The sequence below is a fragment of the Macaca thibetana genome, chromosome 2 (assembly GCF_024542745.1).
Source record: "Macaca thibetana thibetana isolate TM-01 chromosome 2, ASM2454274v1, whole genome shotgun sequence".
Classification (NCBI taxonomy): domain Eukaryota; kingdom Metazoa; phylum Chordata; class Mammalia; order Primates; family Cercopithecidae; genus Macaca; species Macaca thibetana.
In genome coordinates, this window is record NC_065579.1 from 113,132,624 (window position 1) to 113,159,357 (window position 26,734).

Consider the following 26,734-nt stretch of genomic DNA (forward strand, 5'->3'; position numbering starts at 1 on the left):
GGATCATGTCCCACCTCCCCACTATCACTGTGACTAGTCACTGGGACAGTAACACTCTGACTGTAACCAACACGACAGGTGGTTCAATCACCTGATAGGTGTCAGTCCCATGACCACAACCAAGGAGGATTTAACAAGGGGATTTTATTACTTGCAAGAAGTAAGGAGACCCGGGATAGTTCCCCAGAGCAGTGCCTCCGCAAACAAAGGTGAAACAGGGCTTTTGTTGGGCTGGTTAGCTGAGTCTTTGTGTGTGGAGGTGGAGTAAAGGCAACACAGGTGCATTCACCCATCGTGCTTCTTCATACGCTGCATGTGTAGAAAATGGCAAATAAACTCCTCCCTGGACTGGGTTTTTATTACGGTAATGAGGAGAGTTCACCAAAGTTCATCTCCAACTCAGGCATCTCTGGATCCATCTGGTTTTTATTTTTTCGGGGCTGAGCTTCTTTCTGGAGCCTTTTGGAATAAGAAGAACTCAACGTGCAACAGTTACAAGTGAGTTTTTTTCCACAGCGTGTACCCTAAAGCCTGGAACCCTGAGTTAAAAGAGTAGCACACCCCCTTGGCCAAAACAAATGGATTGCTTTGTGATTTAAGCTAAGCTGGGAAAGAGAAGCCTTCTTTCATCTTGGGCCACTGTCTGGGAATGATGGAAGCTTAGCACTGCCTGTTAGAGGCGGCCTAGTTCATGAGACTAGAGGCTCAGGATTGGATCTGATCATTTCAATACCATTTTAGCCCCAGGATTCACTAGGTAAGGCATACAACATATTCAGAGAAAGCACTATATAGGGTAAATCATTGGAGTTTCTCCATAGATGGGAGTTTTTGCTCCAGTGTTGTATCAGTGATAACTAGGTAATGCAGAAACATACAACCCTCAAATCTAAGCTCAATACAATGAAAGTTTGTTTCTCGTCCACACAGCATGCTGTCATGGGCTGGCAGGGGCACTCTAATTATCACAGTCTCTCAAGATTCCAGGTTGGAAGAATGATACAGGTCTCTAAGCCAGAGGGAAGAAAGTGCTCTGCAGGACCTATCACTGGAAAATGAGAAACACACTCAGCAGGAGAGTGACCCATCCCTTCCACTCACACCACCAGAAGAGACGAGAAGGAACCATTCGTTCCACACAAACCATCAGAACAGATGACAACAACCCATTACTTCCACTCACACCATCAGAAGAGACGACAGCGACCCATCCCTTTCACTCACACCATCAGAAAAGATGAGAAAGACCCATCACTTCCACTCACACCATCAGAATAGATGAGAACCACCCATCCCTTCCACTCACACCATCAGAAGAGACGAGAACGACCCATCCCTTCCACTCACACCATCAGAAGAGACGAGAACGACCCATCCCTTCCACTCACACCATCAGAAGAGACGAGAACGACCCATCCCTTCCACTCACACCATCAGAAGAGATGAAAGCGACCCATCCCTTCCACTCACACCACCAGAAGAGATGAGAACGACCCATCCCTTCCACTCACACCATCAGAAGAGATGAAAGCGACCCATCCCTTCCACTCACACCACCAGAAGAGATGAAAGTGACCCATCCCTTCCACTCACACCATCAGAAGAGATGAAAGTGACCCATCCCTTCCACTCACACCACCAGAAGAGATGAAAGCGACCCAACCCTTCCACTCACACCACCAGAAGAGATGAAAGCGACCCATCCCTTCCACTCACACCATCAGAAGAGATGAAAGTGACCCATCCCTTCCACTCATGCCATTAGAAGAGATGACTTGGCTCCACCTCCCATAGGGGGCCAGGAAGTGCTATCCTACAATGTTCTCATTCTGTTGCTCCTCAGTCCATTTGTTTCTTTCTTCTGGGAATTTTCCTTTGCCTTTCCTTTCCCACATCTAAAGTGAGCATTGGAGAATATGTCCTGCTTCAGGGCAGAACAGCTTTCTTAGCCTGTCTTCTGCCTGGGGAAAGGTGGAGGCTCCAGGGTCTTTTTAAATTTTGAACAGTTGTAAACATTTCTAGTCTGGTAGTCTGGGCTCCTGATTTCTCTGACTATACAACTCTCTCAAAAACTTAATTGGCTTCTTATCTTTTTAATTCTGATCAGCTTCCTGTTCCCCCAGTTACATTCAGTTCTTTTTTTTTTTTGAGACGGAGTTGCCCAGGCTGGAGTGCAGTGGCCCCAATCTCTGCTCACTGCAAGCTCTGCCTCCTGGGTTCATGCCATTCTCCTGCCTCAGCTCCCTGAGGAGCTGGGACTACAGGTACACGCCACCATGGCAAGCTAATTTTTGTATTTTTTTTTAAGTAGAGACGGGGTTTCACCATGTTAGTCATGCTGGTCTCAAACTCCTGACCTCAGGTGATCCACCCACCTGGCCTCCCAAAGTGCTGGGATTACAAGCGTGAGCCACTGTGCCCAGCCCACTCAGTTCTTTCCAAGACGTGCCTTGCTGTCTCTTGACTTGAATCTATTGGGCTTGATAGAAAAGTTGTGCTTTCATCTTTTTCCCAGGGCCATTTTGTTTTCCCCATTCTGGGACCCAGGCTGATGGAGAAGCCAGCATCTTGAACATTACAGTTGCTATGTAGAGTGAAAAAAATCAAGTGGCAAAATATGCCAGTTCTTAAATCTGTCACTTGGAAGTGACACGCATCACTTCTGCTCACATTTTATTGGCTAAAGCAGGTCATGTAGTCAAACTTCATTTCAAGTGGGCCACAGGGTGCAGGTAGCAGAATGCAGTTAGAGTGCATAGAAAGCTGCAGTCTTTGTGGACAGAACGAGTGACCATAGCATGGTATTGCATTTTGGTGAGCATGTGCTGCATAAACAGAAAGTAGGAAGTGAGATTAAACTGTAAAGACCACTGATTATTCTGGTAAGTGGGTTAAGTCTAAAGTAGCATGTTATTAGAATTAAATAATGTAATAATGTAATGGGACTGCCTTGAAGGTTTTGCATAGGAAAATACCTTTGGCTGTCCCATTGGGGAGGAAATTGCAAGAAGATTCAAGTCCTCATATTAGAGAAATAGCTGGCTAAATGAATAGATTCCTGAAAGTTGGTTGTTCCATGGGATTTATGCCAAAGACTAAAGAATTTTGATGTTTCTTTGTGTTATTCAGACCTTTACGTGATTTATAAAAACTTCACGTGGCTGCAAGAGAAGATATCCTTTCAGATATTATTTGGGTTAACGAGGAAATTGGACACAGCCTTAGGATGAAATGAAAGGCAGGCACAGACTGAGTCAGTTGATTATTGCTGAGCTAGCACAGAATTAAGTCAGTAACTTAAAAACATAAATGAATGAATGTCAGAGCTCCATTTGTTTTAGGCTTCTGATTGTGGAGGAAATCACATGCCGGAGCTTTGGTAAATGCATGAACTCTACACATCATATTGGAGAGAACTGACATTTTAATAATATTGATTCTTCTCATCCATGAACACGGAATATCCTTTCAATTATTTAGGTCTTTGTTGTAGCTCTTTCCAAGACATCTCTCAACAGCCTTAGCCCCCTGAAATTTACACCCTGTGTAAATTTGGTGCAGTCTCTACCACATTGACTCAGAGCTGGTCTGTGTGACCAATCGAATATGGAAGATGATGATGTGTGACTTGTGGGGCAAGGTCATAAAAGGCACTGCAGCTTCCTTTGTGGCTTCTTGGATCATTTCTCTGAAGGAAGCCAACAACAGTGTTTCATAGTCACTCAGTCATGTGGAGAGGCCCATCTCCCAGCTCGAGTAAAACCTTCAGATGGCTGCAGTCTGGACCAAAAAATCTTGACTGCAACCTCATGAGAGACCCCAAGCCAGAACCACTTGTTTAGACCACTCCTGAATTTCTGACCTGTTTATTCTTATTTATTTATTTATTTATTTATTGAGATGGAGCCTCGCTCTGTTGCTCAGGATGGAGTGCAGTGGCGAGGTCTCGGTTCACTGCAAGCTCCACCTCCTGGGTTCACACCATTCTCCTGCCTCAGCCTTCTGAGTAGCTGGGACTACAGGCGCCTGCCACCACGCCTGGCTAATTTTTTGTATTTTTAGTAGAGATGGGGTTTCACCGTTTTAGCGAAGATGGTCTCGATCTCCTGACCTTGTGATCCACCTGCCTCGGCCTCCCAAAGTGCTGGGATTACAGATGTGAGCCACTGTGCCCAGCCTGTTTACTCTTATTTTAGGCAACTAAGTTTTAGGGTAATGTGTTATGCAGCAATGGACAACTAATATAATATTTTAATTCATATTAATAAATGTTTCATAATTTTGTGCATAGAAAACTTGTACTTTTAAAATTAATTAGATTTTTATTAAATTTATTTCTAGGTATTTGATGTTTTTTGATGCTTCTACAAATTGTATACTTTAAATTTTATTAACATTTTGTGTCTTGTATACAGTAAAACAATTGATTTTTATATAATTACTTTTGTCCAACAACATTAATTCTTATAACTTTTAATAATTTATGTGTAGATAAAAGAGTTGTTTTAAGACACTAGATAAGTTTGTTAATTTTAGTAATTTATCTGTAGATTTTCTTGGGTTTTCTATGAATACAATAATATCATCTGCAAATAATGACAGGGTTGTGTCTTTCTAATTCATATGGCTTTTATTTTTAATTCTTGCTTTATTGCACTGGTTTGTACAACCAGTACAATGTTGAGGACAAGTGGTAATAGTGGGCATCCTTGTGACATTCTCAGTCTCGGGAAGGGAAACTTTCAATATTTCAACTTTTAAGTGTTAGGTATGGTGTGGTATGGTGTAGGGTTTGGTTTTGTTGTGTTTTTGTAGACACCACATATCAGGTTAAGGAAGCTCCCTTTTATTCATAGTTTCTAAGAGTGTTTATCATGAATGGATATTGAGTTTTATGAAATGTCTTTTTTTGCATCTAAGTGATTATATGATTTTTCTTCTTTTTTCTGTTAGTATAGTGAATTAAATTGATTGATTTTTTTTTTTTTTTTTTTTGTGAGACAGAGTCTTGCTGTCTCCCAGGCTCGAGTGCAGTGGCGCGATCTCGGCTCACTGCAAGCTCTGCCTCCCAGGTTCATGCCATTCTCCTGCCTCAGCCTCCCGAGTAGCTGGGACTACAGGCACCCGCCACCATGCCCAGCTAATTTTTTGTATTTTTAGTAGAGATGGGGTTTCACCGTGTTAGCCAGGATGGTCTCGATCTCCTGACCTCTTGATCTGCCCACTTTGGTCTCCCAAAGTGCTGGGATTACAGGCATGAGCCATGATGCCCGGCCAAATTGATTGATTTTTAAACTCTAAACCAAACTTGCAGTCCTAAAATAAACCTGATTTCATCACTATGTTGGATTTATTTCTAGTTATATATAACTGAATTTGACTTCCTAATATTTTGTTTAGGGTTTCTTCTTTCATGAGAAAGAATGGCCTGTAGTTTTTATTGTAGTGTTCTTTTGAAGTTTTGAAATCAAGATAATGCTCAGTCCTCATAACACAAGCTTTTAGAAAGTGTTCCCTTTTTTATTTCTTGGAAGAGTATGTGTAAGAGTAGTGTTATTCCTTCCTGTTAAATATTTGAAAGAAGTCCCTAGTAAAGTCAATTTGATCTGAAGTTTTCTTTAGAAGGAGGTTTTAAATTACTGATGTGATTTTTTAATGGCTATAGCAATTTTAAGGTCTCCTACTAATTCTTGTATTAGCTTTGGTAATCTGTATTGTTCCAGAAATTTAACCACTCCATCTAAAATTTCAAATATATTTGAAATATATGTCATAAAGTTGTACATAATGTCTTTTCCATTTTTAAAATGTGTATAGGGTTTTTATGTAGTAATACTCACTCACTTTTTATTGCTGATATTGGTAACTTTTGCCCTATTTTTTTGTCATGAATTGTCTTCTAATGATTCTTATCAATTTTTATCAGTTTTGTTTTTGACAATGAACTAGCAGTGTTACCAATTTTTTATAATGTGTATTCGGTTTCTAATTTGTTAATTATATTTCTTTCCTATTTTTACAGTTTCTACATCTCTGGTTAAGTTCCACATCTTGTTATCTAATGTTTTGGACATATTATTCACAGTTAAACTAGAGGTCCAGTTCTGATAACTCCAGTATCTGTGCTTCCCCAGTCAGAACAGATTTGCTCTCTTTTTCCTTTTTGTTTATTGGTCATTTCGGCTTGTCTTCTGGTATGTGTAGTATTTTTGGATTAAATTTTGGAAAAATTATAAAGGCCAATTTGAGCCTTATAATTCTGGATGGTGTTATCTTCCCACAAAAATGATTCACATTTTTTGTGGTGGGCAGCTAAAGTAGGAGTAGACCACCTTAAGTCAACTGAGGAACTGAAAGGCAGGCTTTAGCCTTTGTGAGGCACTGTATTAGTCCATTCTCACACTGCTATAATGAACGGCCTGACACTGGGTAATTTATGAAGCAAAGAGGTTTAATTGACTCAGTTCTGCAGGCTTTACAGGAAGCATGACTGGGGGCTTCAGGAAACTTAAAATCATGGCAGAAAGTGAAAGGGAAGTAAGCAGTTTCTTCACATGGTGTCAGGAGAGATGAGTGTGAAGGGGGAAGTGCCACACAGTTTAAAACCATCAGATCTCGTGAGAACTCACTATCACCAGAACAGCCAGGGGGAAATCAGCCCCCATGATCCGTTCACCTCCCACCAGGTCCCTCCTCCAATTTGACAAGAGATTTGGATGGGGACAAAAATCCAAACCACATCAGGCTGGAAAAGTGTAACCAGTGAAACCTCTATAACCAGGGCACTGCTCTGTAGGAGTCTCCTGCAAGCTGGCAGTGATTAACAGACCCTTTCCTACTTGGTAGGCTCTGAACTTTTGTTTTCCTAGCTGATAAGATTTCAGGAAGCTCTGATAATCTTCTCAGACTGTCCACCATAGCTTGTGACTCAGCAAGGGAAAAAGTAGCCCTGAATGTTGGCTTTTCTTATTGCTCTGTCATCTTGGCTCCTTGAGTCCTAACTGTCACGTCACGGTAACTCTCTAAGGCCACCAAACAGATGTTTTTAAGTGTGTGTTTCTTTGTTTTTTTTATAAGCTTTTTAGCTGTTCTCAATGCAAGGCCTGGTCTACACCAAATTAGTCCACTATTATTGAAAGTTGAAGCCTGGATCGGTGGCTCATGCCTGTAATTCCTAGCACTTTGGGAGGCCGAGAAGGGTGAATTGCCTGAGGTCAGGAGTTCGAGACCAGCCTGAACAACATGGAGAAACCCCGTCTCTACTAAAAATACAAAATTAGCCAGGCATGATGGCATACACCTATAATCCCAGCTACTCGGGAGGCTGAGGCAGGAGAATCACTTGAACCCAGGAGGCGAAGGTTGTGGTGAGCCGAGATCGCGCCATTGCACTCCAGCCTGGGCAACAAGAGCGAAACTCCATATTAAAAAAAAAAAAAAAAGTTTCAATCCTCTGCAAGGTTTTCAGCAGGTGACACAATATGTTGTCATTTTAAGGCTCACTCTGGCTGCTGTGTTGAGGATTAGACAGAAGAAATAAGCTTTTGAGATCTATTGCACAGCATGATGCCTATAGTTAATGTAATGTATATTTCAAAATTGCTGAGAGTAGATTTTAAATGTTTTCACCACAAAATTGGTAAGTACTGTATGGGAGGTGATGAATATATTAATTGGCTTGATTTAATCATTCCATCAAGTTTGCATATATCAAAACATCACATTGTACTTCATAAATATGTAGAATTATTATTTGTCAATTAAAAATTAAACAAGAAAATGGATTGGAGGCAGTGCTAGAAGCAGGCAGATGAGTTAGTAGGCTGTTCATTGAGACAATAAGAGATGATGGTGATAGTGGTCCTAGGTGATAAAGGCCGGGGGGTGGAGGGGAAAAGACATCGGATTCTGAATATACTGAGAGTAAAACCAGTAGGATCTCCTGATCGTTTGAAAGTGGGACATGAGATAAAAGGAGGAATCAAAGCTTCTTTCCGAGTTTCCTATCTCAGCAATCAGATGCATTTGCCGTCAGTTGAGATAGGGGTGACTACAGCTGGAAAAGGAATGTGAATGAAGCTGGTTTGGTGAATTTTGAATGTTTACATTTGAAAAATTATTTAAGCCTCCCCAAATGACAAACACATGTAACTGGGCTCTATTCATAAAATAACTACAGAATTTATTTTTTTAAAAAAGTAATTCATCATACACGGCAAACAGTGTGGTTCAGTGATAACACAAGTTGAAAGGTGAATGACAACCATTTTCTCTGCTAGGGAACGTTGGGTATCCCTGCGAGTGTGTGTCTAACTCTGCTTGGAGAAAACACAGATGCCTCTGTGGTCAAGAGGTCCAGCTCAAATGGCTTTTTTGCCTCTGCCATGACAGCCCCTAAGTAAAGAGCTTATTTGTTTATTGAATGCAACAACAAAAAAAAAGCCTTGTTGTATCCTGTTCCGTAGATGAAAAAGCCAGAGAGCCTTTTCAGGAGAAAAAATTACGCTAATCTTAGCAAAGATAATTTTCTGAAACTTTCCTTTCGTGAATGTGGCTGTATCCCTTATCAGTTGTAGTCTTCACTGTGTATGCAGTAGCGGAAAGTGAAGGAGGGAAAGAGGCTTAGGCTGACTCCCAAGACCCCAGAAAACAGTTTGTTCTTTTTATTAGTTGTGAAGCTGAAAGCTGAATCCTACAACACCACAATTCTTGATATTTTCACTCCTCTGAACATGTGAGTTTAACTCAAGATAAGAAATGCTTCGGGTCCTGTTAAACTTGCACACTGTCAGTTGTGTTATGAAGTGCAGGGCGCCCTTCAGAACAAGCGGAGGGCTGATTATAAACGATCCTTTAGTGCCAGCAAAAAGGTGGTAGCTCAGGATGCCAGGTTACTATAAAAACACCAGGGGAATGGGAAGAGTGAAAGGATGCCATGTGGAGAAGAAATAAATTTCTGAAATAATACCCGCATGCCACGTCTAGTGTTTTCCTTTCATTAAATTCATAGGTAATAGGAAGAATGCTGCTAATATGAAAAAATATCAATAACCTTGAAATGTAATTAGGTATATGCGAAGGTAAATTCTCATAGGCTTTTAAAAAATATAGATTCTTTTTAAGTATACGGTACAGCAGATTAAGAGAACAAAATATTTTTCAAGCTGCGACCATGGAGCTAACACCTAGGCAGGAAGCAAGGCGCTATAATTAACGCTCCATCTATTAATAAGCAATTTGGACTTTAGCCATCAATAGAACCATTGTTGGACAATAGTGCCACCAACAGTTAAGTCATGAGGTTTGACATCAGCTAGGTCTGATAGATCCCTGCATCACCACTCAGGACAATTCCTGAGACTGTTTGTGCCTCAGTTTCTTAATCTGTAAAGTAGATGAACACTTATTTTAGAATTGTGAGGATTAAATGAGAAAACATACACATACAGTTCAATGTGATGCTTGGGAATACAGTAAGAGCTCAATAAATGGTTGTGCTGACAATAAAGATGATGAGGACAATCATCAAGAGAGTCATTTTCACTCAGTGGTAAGATTACAATTTCCGGGGCAGGATAAAGCATTCAGTAGACTCACGGTCCGAGGCTTACCCTAATGACTCATTATGTCAACTTAAAAAAAGGACAGTTTCTCATTGATATAGAAACTGATGGTATTTGTCAAATTCAGCTCAGTAGAAATGTCACAGGAATACCACAAAATGCATTTTTAAAAACCATTGAGCTTTGCATAAAAACCTGAAGTAGTAATTGTTATGATAAAGTTGTAGATATTGTTTATAGAATGTGATCAGGTGGCAGAGTGACAACCTGAACCTCCGGTAGTCCAGGATGAATCAAGAGATGCCTTCGCTGACCTTTATCATTTCACGTGGATGAAATTATAACTTTCAGAAAGCATTATGATAAATTTATAGTGCACACTATTTTAGAGGCTGACATGTATAATTTTTTTTTCAGCTCAGTATTGAAAATGGAAATAAAACCAAATGGTGCTGGAATTAGTAGGAGAATTAAGAGAGTAAGAAGAAAAACTGCTTCTCACTCTAACGGGTATAACACCCAACGTGGCATGAAAGCCGTGGCAAAAACGGTTACTCAAGGGAATTGTAAATTTCCCTCCTCTTCTCTATTTTCTTGCCAAAGGCAGAAAATACCTCGGAAAGAGATGGAAAACCATTGTTTTGAAGACATTCGTGTGTCTTTGGTGAAATGCTCTGTATCTATAACTTGTGATTAAGCTCAAGATAGACATTTGGAGAGAAATATTTGTAGGGGATGGCTGACCTTCCGAGTAGAAAATAAATGCAAAGCTGAAGAGGATTATTTCTATAACTTCTTAACATAATCTTATCCAATCATTAGAAAAACCTCACTAATTTTGTCTACGGGGAAGAGAGCCAGTCTGAAATTGTATAAAATCTTGATTATAGGCTGGGCGCGGTGGCTCACGCCTGTAATCCCAACACTTTGGGAGGCCGAGGCCGGTGCACTGGCTGAGGTCAGGAGTTTGAGACCAGCCTGGCTAACATGGTGAAACCCTGTCTCAACTAAAAATACAAAAAATACCTGGGCGTGATGGCGCATGCCTGTAGTCCCAGCTACTTGGGAGGCTGAGGCAGGACAATCACTTGAACCCAGGAGGCGGAGGTTGCAGTGAACTGAGATCGCGCCACTGCACTCCAGACTGGGTGACAGAGCAAGACTCTGTCTCAAAAAAAAAAAAAAAAAAAAAAAAAAAAAATCTTGATTACAGACTCTGTTTAAACAAATATACCTTATTTCAAATACTCATCATATACTCTGAGGGAAAAAATGTATTAACAGATAAAGATGAGGTGATTTGGAATAATCCTGCATCATACTATGAAGAATAAAAGTAAAAAAACCCTTTAACATACATGAGCTGCTTGGCCCAGAATTGATCATTTTTGAAAATCTTGTTTTAAAAAGGGGCTGTTGATTTGGTCTTGGATTTTTATTTGACTCAGGAGTAGGATTCTGAACATTTATAGTGGAGTCAATTATTTAAATCATATGGGTCAGACCCGAAGTATTACAAATACTAAATAAATACAGCTTCAAAGAATTTCTGGAGTATCTATTTTCTAACTACATGGACCCCAGGTGTTAATCCATAATCAGTTGCCCCTATTTCTCCAAATTCTCAGGAAATTGTTAGTTTTCTTTATGTCTTATTGCATGAAAATGATGGTCCCATTTTTTTTCAGAGTATTGATAAAACATTTGTTTTAGCTTAGTCTTCTAATAGGGTAAAATATGAAACTCTAACTGAAATATATTAAATTATGTGATACGGTTTTGCTCTGTGTCCCCACCCAAATCTCATGTTGAACTGTAATCCCGTGTTGGGGGAGGAATTTGGTGGGTGGTGATTAGGGCATGGGGCAGATTTCCTCTATGCTGTTCTCATGACAGTGAGTGAATTATCAGAATATCTGGTTGTTTAAAAGTGTGTAGCACATCCCCCTTCACTATCTCTCTCCTGCTCTGCCATGGTGAGACATGGTGGCTTCCCTTTTGTCTTGTGCTATAATTATAAGTTTCATGAGGCCTCTCAGCCATGCTTCCTGTACAGCCTGCAAAATGGTGAGTTAATTAAACCTCTTTTCTTCATGAATTACCAAGTTTCAGGTGGTTGTTTATGGCAGTGTGAGAATGGACTAATATAGTATGTATGTGCCCATATATACTTTCAGGAATTATGCTCTAGCCATTGTTTATCACCAGAGTTCCAAATCTGAAAGTCCTCGGTCTGACAGGCCTAGGCATAAATAATAACCATACCAGTGAACATTTACTGAGTGCTTACCATGTGCTAAGTGCTTTTTCCTGGGTGGTCCATTTGTCAGCATTTTGGATGTCTCCAAGCTCTCCAGCCTGCTAGGATTAAATCGTCCTTTAAGGTTTTAGAATAAAACAAACTCATAGTCTCACCTCACAAATGGGTGTCATCCCATCTCTGCTCTGCAAAGCTCCCTGAGCAGGGGCCTATGGTCCTCCAAGTTCCCTCTAACTTGGTGATTGCATTCCTGTCTCTTGGTCTCCATTCTTCCTTTCCCTTTCCCCTCTTGCCCTCTCTTTTCTGTACCATGTCACCTCACTGTGCATCCACTGTTTCAGTTCCTTCACAGCCCAAAGCACTTACTATTCAAGGCTGTGTACAAAACAAACTTCACAAAAGGCTTACAACTTTGAGGGGAGTTATTGAAGCAAGATTTTAAATTCCTAGTGCTCTCCTATCATCTCATATTTAGAAGAATGCTACAGATCATGGGAAATTGAAAGCCACAGGTCTATACCTTTGCTCAGATTGAAATAAATGGCATCTTTATTTGGAAGAAAAAAAGACTTGACTCACTAGGGGCTACTATAAATGGAAAGACTCCAAAACTTCCTAATAATATTTAACTTAATAATGCTAAGTCACAAAGGTTTTGTAAACGGATGGATCCTAGTAATAAAACACATACACACAGACACACACATACTAATTTTAATAGTATAAACCAGTGGCTTCCATCATTTTCACATGGTCACTTAATAAACCTTCCTCCCTTTGTTAATTTGGAAGCTGAAACCTAGCTATATTCACATAGCATATAATCTGACACCTGGGAATGAGAATGAGTTTTGCTCAAAATGTGTACAAGACAGAGTGAAGAAAGCCAAACAAAACAAAATAGGTCATGTTTTCCATTCTAGTGATCATCAACCACATGGTTAGGTTAAGGCAAGTTGTCAGAACATTATTGGATTGCCCACAAATGAAATCCATCAAGTGATGGTTCATCTGTTGATTGAAACTGTCAAATGTCACTGCTACCATGTGCCTTTGGGAATTCCCAAACTGCTCATTCTGGCACCATAGGAAGTGAAGAAGAGCAATAAAGACAAGAAACGAGAATAGGTTAAGCCAGAGGGTCTCAGCCTTGGCAAACATTAGGATCACTTCGGGGAGCTTTTAAATATCATGATACCCAGGTCACAGCTCAGGCCAGAGAAGGTAGGAATCTCCATGAATGGGACCAAGGCAGCAGCATATCTCAGTCTCCAGATAATGCGGTGTGCAGTCAATGCTGACAGCCACTATATTTGATCGAAAGCAACAGCTAGCAAAACATGGAAAAGGTTATCAAAAATGTATTAAAAATGCAAACAGTGGTGTCCCTTACAAATGAAGGCTATGAACATTACCAGTGATAATGTATTTGCTGACCACAGCTGAGTATAACAGGAATCTCTGGACTTACTATTTATCTGGACTTTGTAGCATCCATAGATTCTTATGCTTAGCAAAAAAATGGTGCTATCACTTTTTTTAAAAAGTACCTGACCTGAGAAGATTAAAATCTCTTGAAATTTGTGTTTTGAAAAGATATTATAAGTATATTGCCCAGACCTAGATACTGAGATGAATTTTAGAATATAAATATATTTGATATAGATATCAAAAGCCAAAGAAAAGGCAAGTATTGGGGGGAAAAAGATACTATGCTTACTAAGATTAACCCACAATAAGATGCTATTAATATCAATTTCTTCGACCAAAAAAGTTTTAAAGGAAAAAGGAAGCTCTCTTCAACTGAGTTGGCTAAAAGGTTTGTAAGTTTTCAGGGTTTGAAATGTCTGAATCATTTTTGCAAGTAGTGGAAAAAACAAATGGTGAAATTTTGATTGATTTTCTTTGAGACAATTTTTGGTTTATGAAGCCATAAAGCAAAACTGAGGATGATTCTAATCTCATCATAAATCTCATGATTTACTTATAGATTATTAAAACTCCATCATTAATAAAAGTTATACTTCAGACTGGTATACTATCAGAATAAACAAAGAGAGTTTTTCCGTCCTGGAATTCTTAAGCCAAATACTCTCACATAATTTTGCTTATCTCAATTTTTAAGGTCTCAAGAGCACCTCACTCCCATGGCTTTGGAAGCATCCACTACAGCACATTAGAGCTAATTTCTCCTGATCCACCTGTTAAAATATTGACAGTACTTATTACCATTAGGAGCAAGTTTATATGCTTAAATCTTGCCAGGTTCAGCATAAACATTGACAATGATAAGTTGGGCTGATGAAAACCAATCAATATTGTTTCCTACACATCACTTTCGTAATGCCTCACAGAATTACAGGTGATTAACTGCAGAAGAATATGTCAGCAGTAAAAATTAGTGTTATCTGTGGTCCATGTTTATTGGTCATTTAATTCTTATAAGTCAAATTATTTTGACTTAATGTGATGTTAAATTATATTAAAAGCACACAAACCAGAACCAAAATATTCATTATGATGTAAGACTCCAATATTCATGATGAATGAACTTTCACTTAGATTTATCCTGTGTTATAAGTTAACCATATTACCTACAGTTATGTTTGTATAATTTAAAATATGAGAAGAAAATTTCTGCAAGAGACCAAAGCCTCAGACTTAAGAAATGTTCAGGCTTCAGCATACCTTGTTTTGGATGAAAAGTGAGTCTAAAAAATCATCTTGTTACAGCCTGGTCAGGGGTGTGTGAAATATCTGGGCAAAGCATAAAACGAAAAGCAAAGAAAACACAAAATTCCACTAACCACCCCCCACCCCACCACCAAAATCTCTCTCTCTCTCTCTCTCTCTCTCTCTCTCTCACACACACACACACACACACACACACACACACACACACACACAACTAACCAAACAAGCAAGCAAGCAAACAAACAAACTGAGGTTGGGGGACACATTTCTTGACTTCTGGTGGGAGTCAGGGCTCCCAGCTATGGAGGAGTGATCTACAGCAGCATTTCTCAAAGGATGTGAGTGGATAAAACCCTTGAGATGTTCTAGAGAAAAAGGGTTCTGTAGACAAATTGGAGAAGTGCCACTCACCCACTGGGGATTACCTGTGCATGTTAGTCTATTAAAGCCAATGAGAACTTCTCCAGTAAAGACAAATGACAGTTTCCACTAGTCCAGTATTTTCCACCTTGGTTTGATCATGGACCTCTTCCCCACTCCCACTACATTTATTAACATTTAGTGGAAGTTCTGTTTCTTGGAAAACATGTTGGGAAATGCTGATCCTTGAGGTGTAAAGGCTGACAACTGAGGGAAAAAAGTGTGCATGGAGCAAAAGAAAAGGAAATGCTCAGTGAGAACCAGAAATTCCAGACTCCTGAAAGGGTGCCATTGTCCTCAGGTGACCTCTGTTCGGGGTTTGTGATGTCCATCTCAATCTGTCATTTGCATTCTCTTCTTAATTCCCACCTTGACAGGACTTCTCAATCTGAATCTCACTTTTCTCAAATGTAAAATCAGAGCATTTAAAGAAATGATCTTGATTGTCCTTTCTAGGCCCAATTACACGATTCTATCTTAACTAGTATAATGGGAGAAAGAGAGAAAATAGGATTTGCTTGACAAGAATTCTCTTTATGACTAACTTTTCTGGAATGCAAAATGAATGATGTATGAAATAGAAATCCTATGATAAAACCATATGTGAACAGGTGATAACAGGTGATTTTTTTTTTAAAATTTTTACTTTTGAGTTCCAGGGTACATGTGCAGGTTGTGCAGGCTTGTTACGTAGGTAAACTTGTGCCATGGTGGTTTGTTGTACCTATCAACCCATCACCTCGGTTATTAAGCCCAGCATGCATTGGCTATTCTTCCTGATGCTTTCCCTTCCCTCACTCCACCCCTTGACAGACCCCAGTATGTGCTGTTCTCATCCCTGTGTCCATGTGTTCTCATTGTTCAGCTCCCACTTACAAGTCAGAACACGCATCTTTAGTTTTCTGTTCCTGCATTAGTTTGCTGAGGATAATGGCTTCCAGCTCCATCAATGTCCCTGCAAAGAGCATGATCTCCTTCTTTTTTATGGCTACATAGTATTCCATGGTATATATGTACCACAATTTCTTTGTCCAGTCTGTCATTGATGGGCATTTGGGTTGATTCCATGTCTTTACTATTGTGAATAGTGCTGCAATGAACATATGCGTGCATGTATCCTTGTAGTAGAATGATTTATATTCCTTTGGGTATATACCCAGTAATGGGATTGCTGCGTCAAGTGGTATTTCTGTTTCTAGATCTTGGAGGAAGGTCTTAATTTTCATTATTCTGGCCATTTTGATTGAAGTTTGAGAGTCACAGGGTGTAACCTGGAACAAACCAAGTTTTGATAGTGTACTTGCTGTCATTCCACAGTTTTTAAAAAGGAACAGCTCAGAAACTTCCAGAAGCAAGATCTTTAATTAAATCCAAGGGACAATTTTAAAATTAGTTCTTTCAATTAATTGTGCTTCAGGTTGTACATTCTGTGACTACATTACTCTTATTAAACACAGTTTGCACTTCAAGAAGGATCAAGATGTTATTGAAATACTGATTTAAATGAAACCAATCTAAAAATCGAAGAAATATAATAATAGGGCAAGATTTTTTTTTGGCAAAAGTGTCTATGTATTATGCATATATCAGTATTTTTCTTTAATAAAAATTAAATTAATTGGAGATAGCAAGAACTTATAATTACCAGGGAAACGAAATCATTGATCTGACGCCATTATTGCTGACAGTTGTTTTTCCATAATTCCCACTAACCAGCCTCTGTAATTACATGATAATTTAGAGATTGATGACTTAAAAGTCACTTGTAAGTTGCATCCCAATTACATGAAACAAGGAACTGTTTGAATCAGTCCCCAAACTGATACCAAATTATCTTAAGATATACTTCTACATGGAATCAATCTATTTTTTTTAGTCTCCATTTGCAATTGTTTTGGATAAAAATGTTTGGTACACACTTGATTAGAAGAGAAGAAATTAGGCCGGACGTGGTGGCTTACATCTGTAATCCCAGTGCTTTGGGAGGCCGAGGAGGGTGGATCACGAGGTCGGGAGTTCAAGATCAGCCTGGCCAAGATGGTGAAATCCCATCTCTACTAAAAATACAAAAAATTAGCCAGGCATGGTGGTGCATACCTGTAATCCCAGCTACTCTGGAGGCTGAGACAGAGAACTGCTTAAACCTGGAGGGGCGGAGGTTGCGGTGAGCCGAGATTGTACCACTGCACTCCAGCCTGGGCTACAGAGCAAGACTCCGTCTCAAAAAAAAAGAAAAAAAAGAAAAAAATAGAAAAGTAGAAATTAAAATGAAAACGAATACAGGCTCTTCCCCACAGGTGCATATGCCATTAGGCAAAGCTCCTGCCTTCTCTTCATGTCAGATCTAATCTATAGTAATAGTCTCAACCTTGACTGCACATTGGCATGGCTGGGGAGGTTTTAAAAATTTCCAATGCCCAGGCTACACTTGAGACTAAGTAAGTCAGACTCTCTGGGTGTAGAACCTGGCCATCGGTATTTTTATTAACTTTGCAGAAGATTCTAACATGCAACGAAATTTGATAACCAGTGAACATGTACAGCCTAGTTAATGAATTTCCAAGTAAACTGGTGGTACCAATTTAATTTAAAATTGGCACTGGGAAGCACATCTATTTTTGTTTTTCAACTCGTCTGTAGAAATCTCAACAGAAATGAAGCTATCTCTTTAAAAGAGGAAAATAAAACGTAAAAAGGGGATAATAAAACCTTGTGGTAGACACCTTTAGAATGTCTACTCAGATCACAGGGATTCCTTAATTGCCTTCCTCCCTCATCCATAGAAGAGGGTCCTGGTGGCCCCTGGAACAAACGAGCAAATTGGAATCCCAACTCTGGGATTTTCGAATTGAAAATGGGAGTTAACATTTCTGTATGGTTGGGTATGTAGGCACTGGAGTGGCTGAGTGCTCTGACAGGTGGACTGAGTAGCTGAGAAATGTACGAGAAGAGAGAAGAGAAGAGAGGGGAAGAGATGGCAAAATCAATCAGAGATGAGCGGCAGAGCCAATGCTTCTAGACTCCCAGGATAGACATCTGTGGTTTTTACCTGCCTGACATCCCTCCCCATTTTCTTAACAGTGCCCTCTACTCCCTCAGGGAGTATCTCATTCCCATTCCATGTGGTCCTGGGGATAACTGATGAGTTAATCCTACCATCCTCTTGCTCCTTGAGCAGAGACCTGAGGCATAAAAAAGTGGTGCTGTCAACTTGGTGTCCATCATCATGAGAAACTGTTGGTTGCTGCTATAGGGATCTCCGGGGCTGCTCTGATGTCTGTGCCTCCCAGAGCTTGATTGTTCAGCAAGTCTTTGAATTCTGGGATCAAGGGTGTGTGTTGCTTGCAATTTAAGAATCTCAACAGAGTTCACTACAGTCCTCTAGGTGCCAGCCCAAATCTATTCAGAGGCCTTATAGCCTTATAGCATTCTGTTTTGGGGCATTTGAGGCACTCCCGTATCCTAATTTTTTTTTCTTTATCTAGCTAATGTTGTTTTTGATATTTATAACTACAAGTCTTCACTAATACAAATTCTAATTGACTCCCTTGTTTATGTAGATGGTCCTGAGACTATTTAAAGCAGAAACAAGGCCTTCCAAGCCCTATTCCAATCTTTAAGGTCATAATCAAGATAATCCAACTCTTTTATCATTTTGCATGCTTTGGAAAGCTTAATTTATTCAATTTTCGTTTTGTAAGTATGAAGATCTTGGAGAGAAATTTATAACAAAGGCATACTTTGTGAACAACAGGATTAAAAGCTTACCAAACACAAATATGGTTCTAAATAATGTATGATACATGGGATAGGAGTCCAAATCTACTCCTGAAAAAGAGCTCTTACTTCCTCTATCAAGCAATATTAAATGAAATTATAGTACCACCATTAAATCCAACTGTACATCAGTAAATTTTTATTTCCAATGGTACTCTTCTTTATTAAAAAATCTTTATTAAATAACAAAATATGCCAGCTAATATAATAAGTACTTCCTTGAACTCAATATCAATATAGTTGGCACACAATTCAAGGCTGTCTACCTGAATGCAGGAAGCACATGATTTTTTCCTTGTGATCCAGCAAGCAGAGTTACACGGACATCAACTGAAAAACCAAAGAAAGCCTCTGGGATTTCTCCAGGCCCAGGTCACAGGAGTGGTGTGGGGTGCGTGTGTGTGTGCATGTGGCGGTGGGCGGATTTCAAAAAGGTGATTTCTTGTGAAATATAGATCTATGGAGCTAGATGTGAACCTATTATTAGAATTAAGAGATAATTGGCAAAATTTTTTTTTTTTTAAAGAAAAATATAGTGCTAAGCAGCTTAAGTGATTAACAATGTTGTGATCTTTGGCAAACTCTGGATGAACTATATTGAAATGGAAATAGTGGGGCCAGTGCCAATAAAATGTGATCATAAAGTGTGACTAGTTCACAATGTTTCCTTTTCTAAAAGGTGAAGAGAAGGAAAGTATCATATAGGAATATTCTGGAAAAGAAAGTGGAGTGAATGAAAAGAAGCAGTTTAAAAGCTATTCTTCTTACCATTATATTTATTTTTAATACAAATGTCATAAAATAAAAGGTACCCAGGCATCTTTTAAACAAAAATACATTTTCTGTATATCAAGCCATCATTTACAGATTAACACTGTAAAAATTTGAATGAATAACTCTTAATTTGTTTACATAAAATTATCTGAAATAAACAAAATTTTACGTAGAATGAGAACAAACAAGAACCAATTCAAACTCCTAAAATCTTGCCTCTGTATTAATTTCTTCAGTTTCAAAATCATACTCATCTACAAAAGGAATGTAGGATTCTTAACATCGAACATTATTTACAAAATGAATTCGTTTCTCTCAGTTACTGTTGATTCTGTGTCACCCAACACACAGGTTGTGGTGACTCTTTGAGGGACCCTGAACTGCTATCCTGCTCCAGCTGGGAGTGCCTGTTCCCTGCCCTGGAAGGAGGCATTATACCAACTCATAGTATTTCCCAGTTTGGGGGTCAAAGTAACAGTTCAGACAAGGGTCATACAACAAAGTCAGTACTTCCTCGTCCTCTTCCACACTGAGGTCTTCTTCACCTGTGGGGAAGGGGAACCACAGACACGTTAGCTGTTGGCTTGGCCCAGAATCCCCAAACAAAGGGCAACAAAGCAGGAATCACCATCTCTCCTGGGGGATTTTCTTTATGCAGGTAGAAGGTTTAGGCTGGAAGGGAGGAGCACTGTGGAAGTGGTGAGACTCTACACATGCAGTGCCAGGTGGAGAAGAAACACCAGTGAGCAGAAGGACCAACTTCATGACAAACGACAAGAAAAACTGAGTGTGGAGAACTGGTGGGAGGGGAAAGAAGAAAAGGAGAGTGCCAAAAGACTTAAGAGTTGTGCTCATTAGGATTAGAAAACTTGCCAGGATCCAAAACTAGTTGTCAAAGTTCTAAACTTCTTCATGGGCCAGAGCGGTACAAAATGCAAAACAGTGCAAACTAACTAATAAAATAGAAAACTTGATCCTCATTCAATCATCCTAAAAAGGCTACCAAACAAATATGAATTAAAATAATAGAACTATAAGATACATAGAACAGACAATATACACAGAAAACAAAATGTCAGGTGATTTGTAGTTTTATTAGTGGTAGGGGAGAAGTCTGTTAAGTTTTTTGGGGATACGAACATGGCTTAATGTTTTCTCTTGTGACAGGCATTTAGATGGATTGGACAGAGAGGACCCCACCTACTGTCTAAGTCATTATCAAGGCCTGCTGGCTTCCAACAAATGGCATGAAATGAAAAAAAAAATGTTTTAAAAAGATGTTTCCTGAGCACCTTTTATGTGCCCAGTACTGTGCTAAGCACTTTCGTATTCACAAGTGAGTGCATTCTGAGTACTTTTGAAAGTTCATGTAATGAGTTTGGAGGCTGAGAGGTCAAGACTTTCCCAGCCAGAGAAGATCAGAGAGTAGGCTCAGGGAGAAAGAGGTGACTAAGACAACACTCCTCTCTCTTCAAAAGCTATTAAAGACCAAAACCAAACCAAAACCAAACCCCAAACGAAACCCAACTGAAGCTTTGGGCTATGTGCTCACCAGGGTGAGCTTCAGAAGAGTTTGGATGCTGGGCATGGTGCAGGGCTCACTTATAATAGAGGTTCAATAAAAATGGAATGTTTCTTGAAGGTGTGAATAAAAGTCCATGATCTTAAGTGTCACTGCCCAGAGGAAGGGAAGATGGTGGTGGTGGTGGTTGTGGGGTTCCATCTTACTCAGCCAAAATCAGACCAAGCTGGTACCTGAACATTGTTAGGACATTGACAAACTGGAGTTAGGTCCAAGGGAGTGGTGCCTAGATGGTGAATTGGGGGTTTAAAACTGTACCACAGCCATTCCTCTGCCCACTCTTCTCCTAACCATCCAAAAACACATTTAGCATGATCCTTCCATGAGCCGGACACTGAGTTAGGTGTTCAGGACATGATGGTAGGAAATAATCCCTATTCTTAAGGACTGTGCAGAGAAGCAAGTGAAATGTGAAATCAGCTGCTTCTTGTGAGTTGAGTTCAGTGTTACCAGTCTTTAAAAGTGGAGTTCAACTGAGGAATGATTACATGTCTTGCTTGCTAATACCTCAATTGGTAGAGCCCTTGATGGTTTAGAAAGCACTTTCTCATGCAGTAGTTCCTTTGGCCCTCATGACCCTGTGAAATAGGCAGGAATTATCATGCCCATTTTATAGATGAGGAAATCAGGGTTCACAAAGTTGAAGAGCTCATCTGAGGTTGGTTGGTGAGTAAGAGGCAGAGCTGGTGACAAACTCTCAGTTTCCAGACGAAGAGTTCAGTGTTCTTTCTACCAGTCAGAGTACTTTGTACCAGTTTATTCAGTTGGACCTTGATTATGCTAAAAGAGTGGTGTAACATGTTTAATTTGGGAGTTATTACATTAAATTTAGACATAGGAAAGACTAATAAAAAATTTAAAGGTGTCTTACATTTTAATAAATCAGCTTTGGAAACAAAGAAATCTGATTTCTTATAGTCCAAAAATATTGTTAAAGATGAGAGAGTCCCTGGGGGGAGGGCAGAGGCAAACAGTTGAATAAGTCCAAAGGAAATGGGCTTGTTAACTCCAGAAAAGAGAAAGCTTAATGAGGTGACAGCAGCCCTTCTGGATTCAAGCATATGAAGGGTGGCATAGGAGTAAGAAGTTAAGAAAATCTGGGGTTCCAGGAGGAAGCAATAGGATCAACAGGTGGCAGCTAAGAGGAGTCATTTTTTTGGGGGTGCTTAGCACAAGGAAGAATTTTCTAAGCATTAGAGCTGACCAGCAAATGAAACATGTACTCTGGAAAGGGTGAAGCAGAGAGTGGGGCAACCATTTGTGCAGAATTTTGTAGATGAACCCTGCTTAGGACAGGGGACCAGATCCAATAATCCCTGCAGTGCTTTTGATGAGCTTCTGTGACTCTGGGCTGCAGCAGTTTATATCTTTGAAGTATGAAAGGACTTTGCTAACAGCCACATGAGCACCCTCAGCTAACAGCCACATGAGCTGACCTGAGCACCCCGCACAGTCTCTAATTAAGAACAGGAACTCAGAGAAGGAAGGCTGCCTTTCCTTTATCTTCTTCTGTTGTCTTCAGAGTCCCCAGGGCCCTGCCTCTGTCCTTGAGAGTACTCCTCAAATGGTCATTCCATATTGAAAATGACCCCCTTTAGATTACTTTTTCATATCAAAGGAGAGCATGTACATCCTCTACTTTCATATACTCAATCCATTATGCCTTTAAAGTTTGGACTACTTGAGAGAAATGAATAAAATTAGTTTATCAATTAGTATCTGCTATGTGATTGAGCGGGGCATAGTCTAGTTGTGAATGTGACACAAACACATGAAACAAAAGCAGCTACTAAAGATTAATGAGGAGTTAAACTGGAAGGCTCTACAGCCGGGTGGCTAAGCGCACTCAAGGGCTCTAGAATCCAATACACTGGGGGCGAATGGAAGCTCGGCTGCTTACAGCCTGAAAGCTGGCTACAGACCATTTCACCTCATCGGACCTTGGTTTCCTTGTTTACAAAATGGGAATAACAACGCCTATTTGGTAGGGTTTTGAGGAAGATTAAATTAGACACTGGTAATATGTATAACAGCACACATAGTAGTTGTTTAATAAATGATAGTTACTATTAGGGATGATAATAAAATAAATCATGAACTATGGGCTATAACTTTCTTCGTAACTCAGGATGGAAGTACTGATACAGCTTAAAGTGTAAGAAAAGGCTTCATAGAGGTAGGAAGGATGACGTTTAGATGATGGAGTCAGACAGACTGACTTCCAAATCCCATTTCTACCGTATCACAGCTGTGGGATATTGGGAAATTCACTGCTCTGAGCCCCGGCTTCCTTATATGTAAAGTACAGATAATAACAGTACCTGTCGTTGTTCCTATGAGGACTAAATAACACTCAGCACACGTACACAGTTAAGTACTCAGTAAATGTTGTTAGCACCATCATCATGGAAAACAGGATATGTGAGCTAGACACAAGAAGGGTTATGTACATTTATACCTTATTCCCTACCCCAAAACTGAATCTGTTTGATTTTTTTTACAACCCCAAAACATAGTGGATTTGAAAGAAATAGAAAGACCCCCAATTAGTTTTATATAGAACATTATGATAAATTCATCTTATAAATAAAAGAAACAGTTCTTACACCAAAAATCATGTACGTTTCCAAAAGTAAAACTATTTTTTTCCATCAGGTGTAACGTTTAAATCACATATCCCTGAGGTAAATGATTATGAGTGAAACTCTCAGGGACCTGCCATTGGATTCTGTCTTACTCCATCAGCACATCGTGAGGAACTCTGACCTCTGGCACATAAGAGTTATATGGTATATAATTATTTAATGTATTCTGTGCCTGCACTTGCAAAAAAGATAAATTTTTAAGCTGGTGCTATTAAATGAGAAAACACAATATATTTACAATCAGTCAGGAATCTTTCAAGATGAAAACAACCATTGTAATGGCCATGGGTCTTTATCACCCATTTGCAAAGGGATCGAGGTAAATCCAATTCATTAGTAGAGGTTTTGCCACATAATGCATACAAACTGGAGCAATAACTGTGATATAAATGCATTCGTTCCAATACATATCACTACAGAATGGGACCCTCATGCATTATAACCATGGGGACTAAGATAGGTTTTGTGGTTTTTTAGTACCAAAGCTTCAAATGGATGAATTTTAAAACTACCAACAATGACATTCATACAAAAATTGGGTGAGATTATGTATAATTTTATGTTGAAGTAAGGGCTTTAAACTTACATAAAAGGTTTTGTTTTCATTGTAACTTAATTTTCAAAGCCTCCAACTTACATCATTTTGCCATTATAATCCCTACGTAATGAAATTATAATATCATTAAGCAATTACCACTATGATGTCAAGCATTGGGAAATGTTTTGAAAGGTAATTATCGTGGATGGGTATGGGGTAATTTTCAATTATATTCTTGGATAGAGCTGAGTTTGTTTTTCCTCAAAATGCTAAATTGCTCTATTTAAAGACTGGCTACAGAAACTCTAGAAGGACAAATTAACAAATAAAACCATTTTCTGCTACTAGACTAAGAGCATCTGGATAGGGGTCCAAATTACATTTTTTTCTCTTCTACACACAATAAAGCCATTTCTAGTGAAATAAAATTACCTTTCAGATAATAATCTATTTACAAACTTTCAGCCTCATCCACTTTGAAATTGGTTAACGGCAATAACAGAAGAAAAACCAATGGAGCCAGACCAAATGCAGCAACATAGGCTGCCCTCTTCCCGGTAGATCAGCTCGGGTAAGTAATCCCTCCAGTTCACCTTCTGAAAGTCAATTAATATAAATGTTTAATTATCTATATTTAATGCATTTTAACTGTAGATAATAGAAAACCTACACGTACACAAGATATCTCTTCAAGCTTGAAAACAAATGATGTGGCTCCAGTTTATCAGATTTAAAAATCTCTGAATCAAGACATTGAACTTGATTTTCGATTTTCTGACACTGCCATCTACATTTTTTTTAAGTTAATGTATTTTCTCTCCTATAGATCTTGAGAACTGATTGACTGTATTTTTATGCGCACGCTAATACACTATTGTTTAAGCAATTCAACAGTGAGGGATCACCATTTGGAGCAGTCAGCCTTAGGATCAATGAAGATGACATTTTAGATAAGATTATGCTGAGTACTGGGTGCTTGCAAACTCTACCACCAACATATCTCACAGTAGGGCAAAATTAACTCACACCAAAGCCTGAGAAAGTCCTCTGTGAACTGCTGAATTTCGGTTCTCAGCAAACATGTGCCCTCAAATGGGAGAAAGATAAATAACCAACAATGGAATGAAAACAATGAAATGCTACTTTCTTCTAATTAGAGGGCTATATTGTTTTTGAAAGGCAAATAACATGGTATTATTATAGTTCAGGTGTCATTTGGGCAATAGGTACATTACCCCTTTTGTAAAAACTGGTGGCTATATTTTACTTGGAAAATGCTATTTTAGGGAATATGTTGAAGAATTTGGATCATTAATTAGGAATTACTACAATTTCATTCTTTCCAGGTAGTCTCTACTTATAAATATGCAGTGATTCAGATGTCCAGTTGTAACTGTGTGGGTTTTTTTTTGTTTTTTTGTTTTTTTTGTTTTTTGTAGCTTTTTAATCTATTTAATATTTTATTTTTTTATTTTTTTTAATTTATTTTTTAATTATTATTATACTTTAAGTTCTAGGGTACATGTGCATAACGTGCAGGTTTGTTACATATGTATACTTGTGCCATGTTGCTGTGCTGCACCCATCAACTCGTCAGCACCCATCAACTCATCATTTACATCAGGTATAACTCCCAATGCAATCTCTCCCCCCTCCCCCCTCCCCATGATAGGCCCCAGTGTGTGATGTTCCCCTTCCTGAGTCCAAGTGATCTCATTGTTCAGTTCCCACCTATGAGTGAGAACATGCGGTGTTTGGTTTTCTGTTCTTGTGATAGTTTGCTAAGAATGATGGTTTCCAGCTGCACCCATGTCCCTACAAAGGACACAAACTCATCCTTTTTTATGGCTGCATAGTATTCCATGGTGTATATGTGTCACATTTTCTTAATCCAGTCTGTCACTGATGGACATTTGGGTTGATTCCAAGTCTTTGCTATTGTGAATAGTGCTGCAATAAACATACGTGTGCATGTGTCTTTATAGCAGCATAATTTATAATCCTTTGGGTATATACCCAGTAATGGGATGGCTGGGTCATATGGTACATCTAGTTCTAGATCCTTGAGGAATCGCCATACTGTTTTCCATAATGGTTGAACTAGTTTACAATCCCACCAACAGTGTAAAAGTGTTCCTATTTCTCCACATCCTCTCCAGCACCTGTTGTTTCCTGACTTTTTAATGATCGCCATTCTAACTGGTGTGAGATGGTATCTCATTGTGGTTTTGATTTGCATTTCTCTGATGGCCAGTGATGATGAGCATTTTTTCATGTGTCTGTTGGCTGTATGAATGTCTTCTTTTGAGAAATGTCTGTTCATATCCTTTGCCCACTTTTTGATGGGGTTGTTTGTTTTTTTCTTGTAACTGTGTGTTTTACAACTCTAAACGCACTTTGTTACACGTGAAGGAAGGCACCTCTCCAAGGTACTGAGCTCTGACGTCAACAGAGCCCATAGTCTCTTAGGAGCCTGATTTT

The 26,734-nt window shown here is 39.2% G+C and overlaps 1 protein-coding gene and 1 pseudogene across 4 annotated transcripts in view; both read right to left on the reverse strand.

The window, feature by feature from the left end:
* Positions 1–26,734, reverse strand: part of LOC126948836 (B-cell CLL/lymphoma 7 protein family member C-like) — a 1,005,321-nt pseudogene that overhangs the window by 20,941 nt on the left and 957,646 nt on the right.
* Positions 19,098–26,734, reverse strand: part of CFAP20DC (CFAP20 domain containing) — a 307,261-nt gene continuing 299,624 nt past the window's right edge. For all 4 annotated transcript variants that reach the window (XM_050781227.1, XM_050781230.1, XM_050781228.1 and 1 more), the window contains one exon: positions 19,098–20,033. In XM_050781227.1, the coding sequence (XP_050637184.1) occupies positions 19,921–20,033 (113 nt within the window). In that variant the 3' untranslated portion in view covers positions 19,098–19,920. The remainder of the gene's footprint in view (positions 20,034–26,734) is intronic.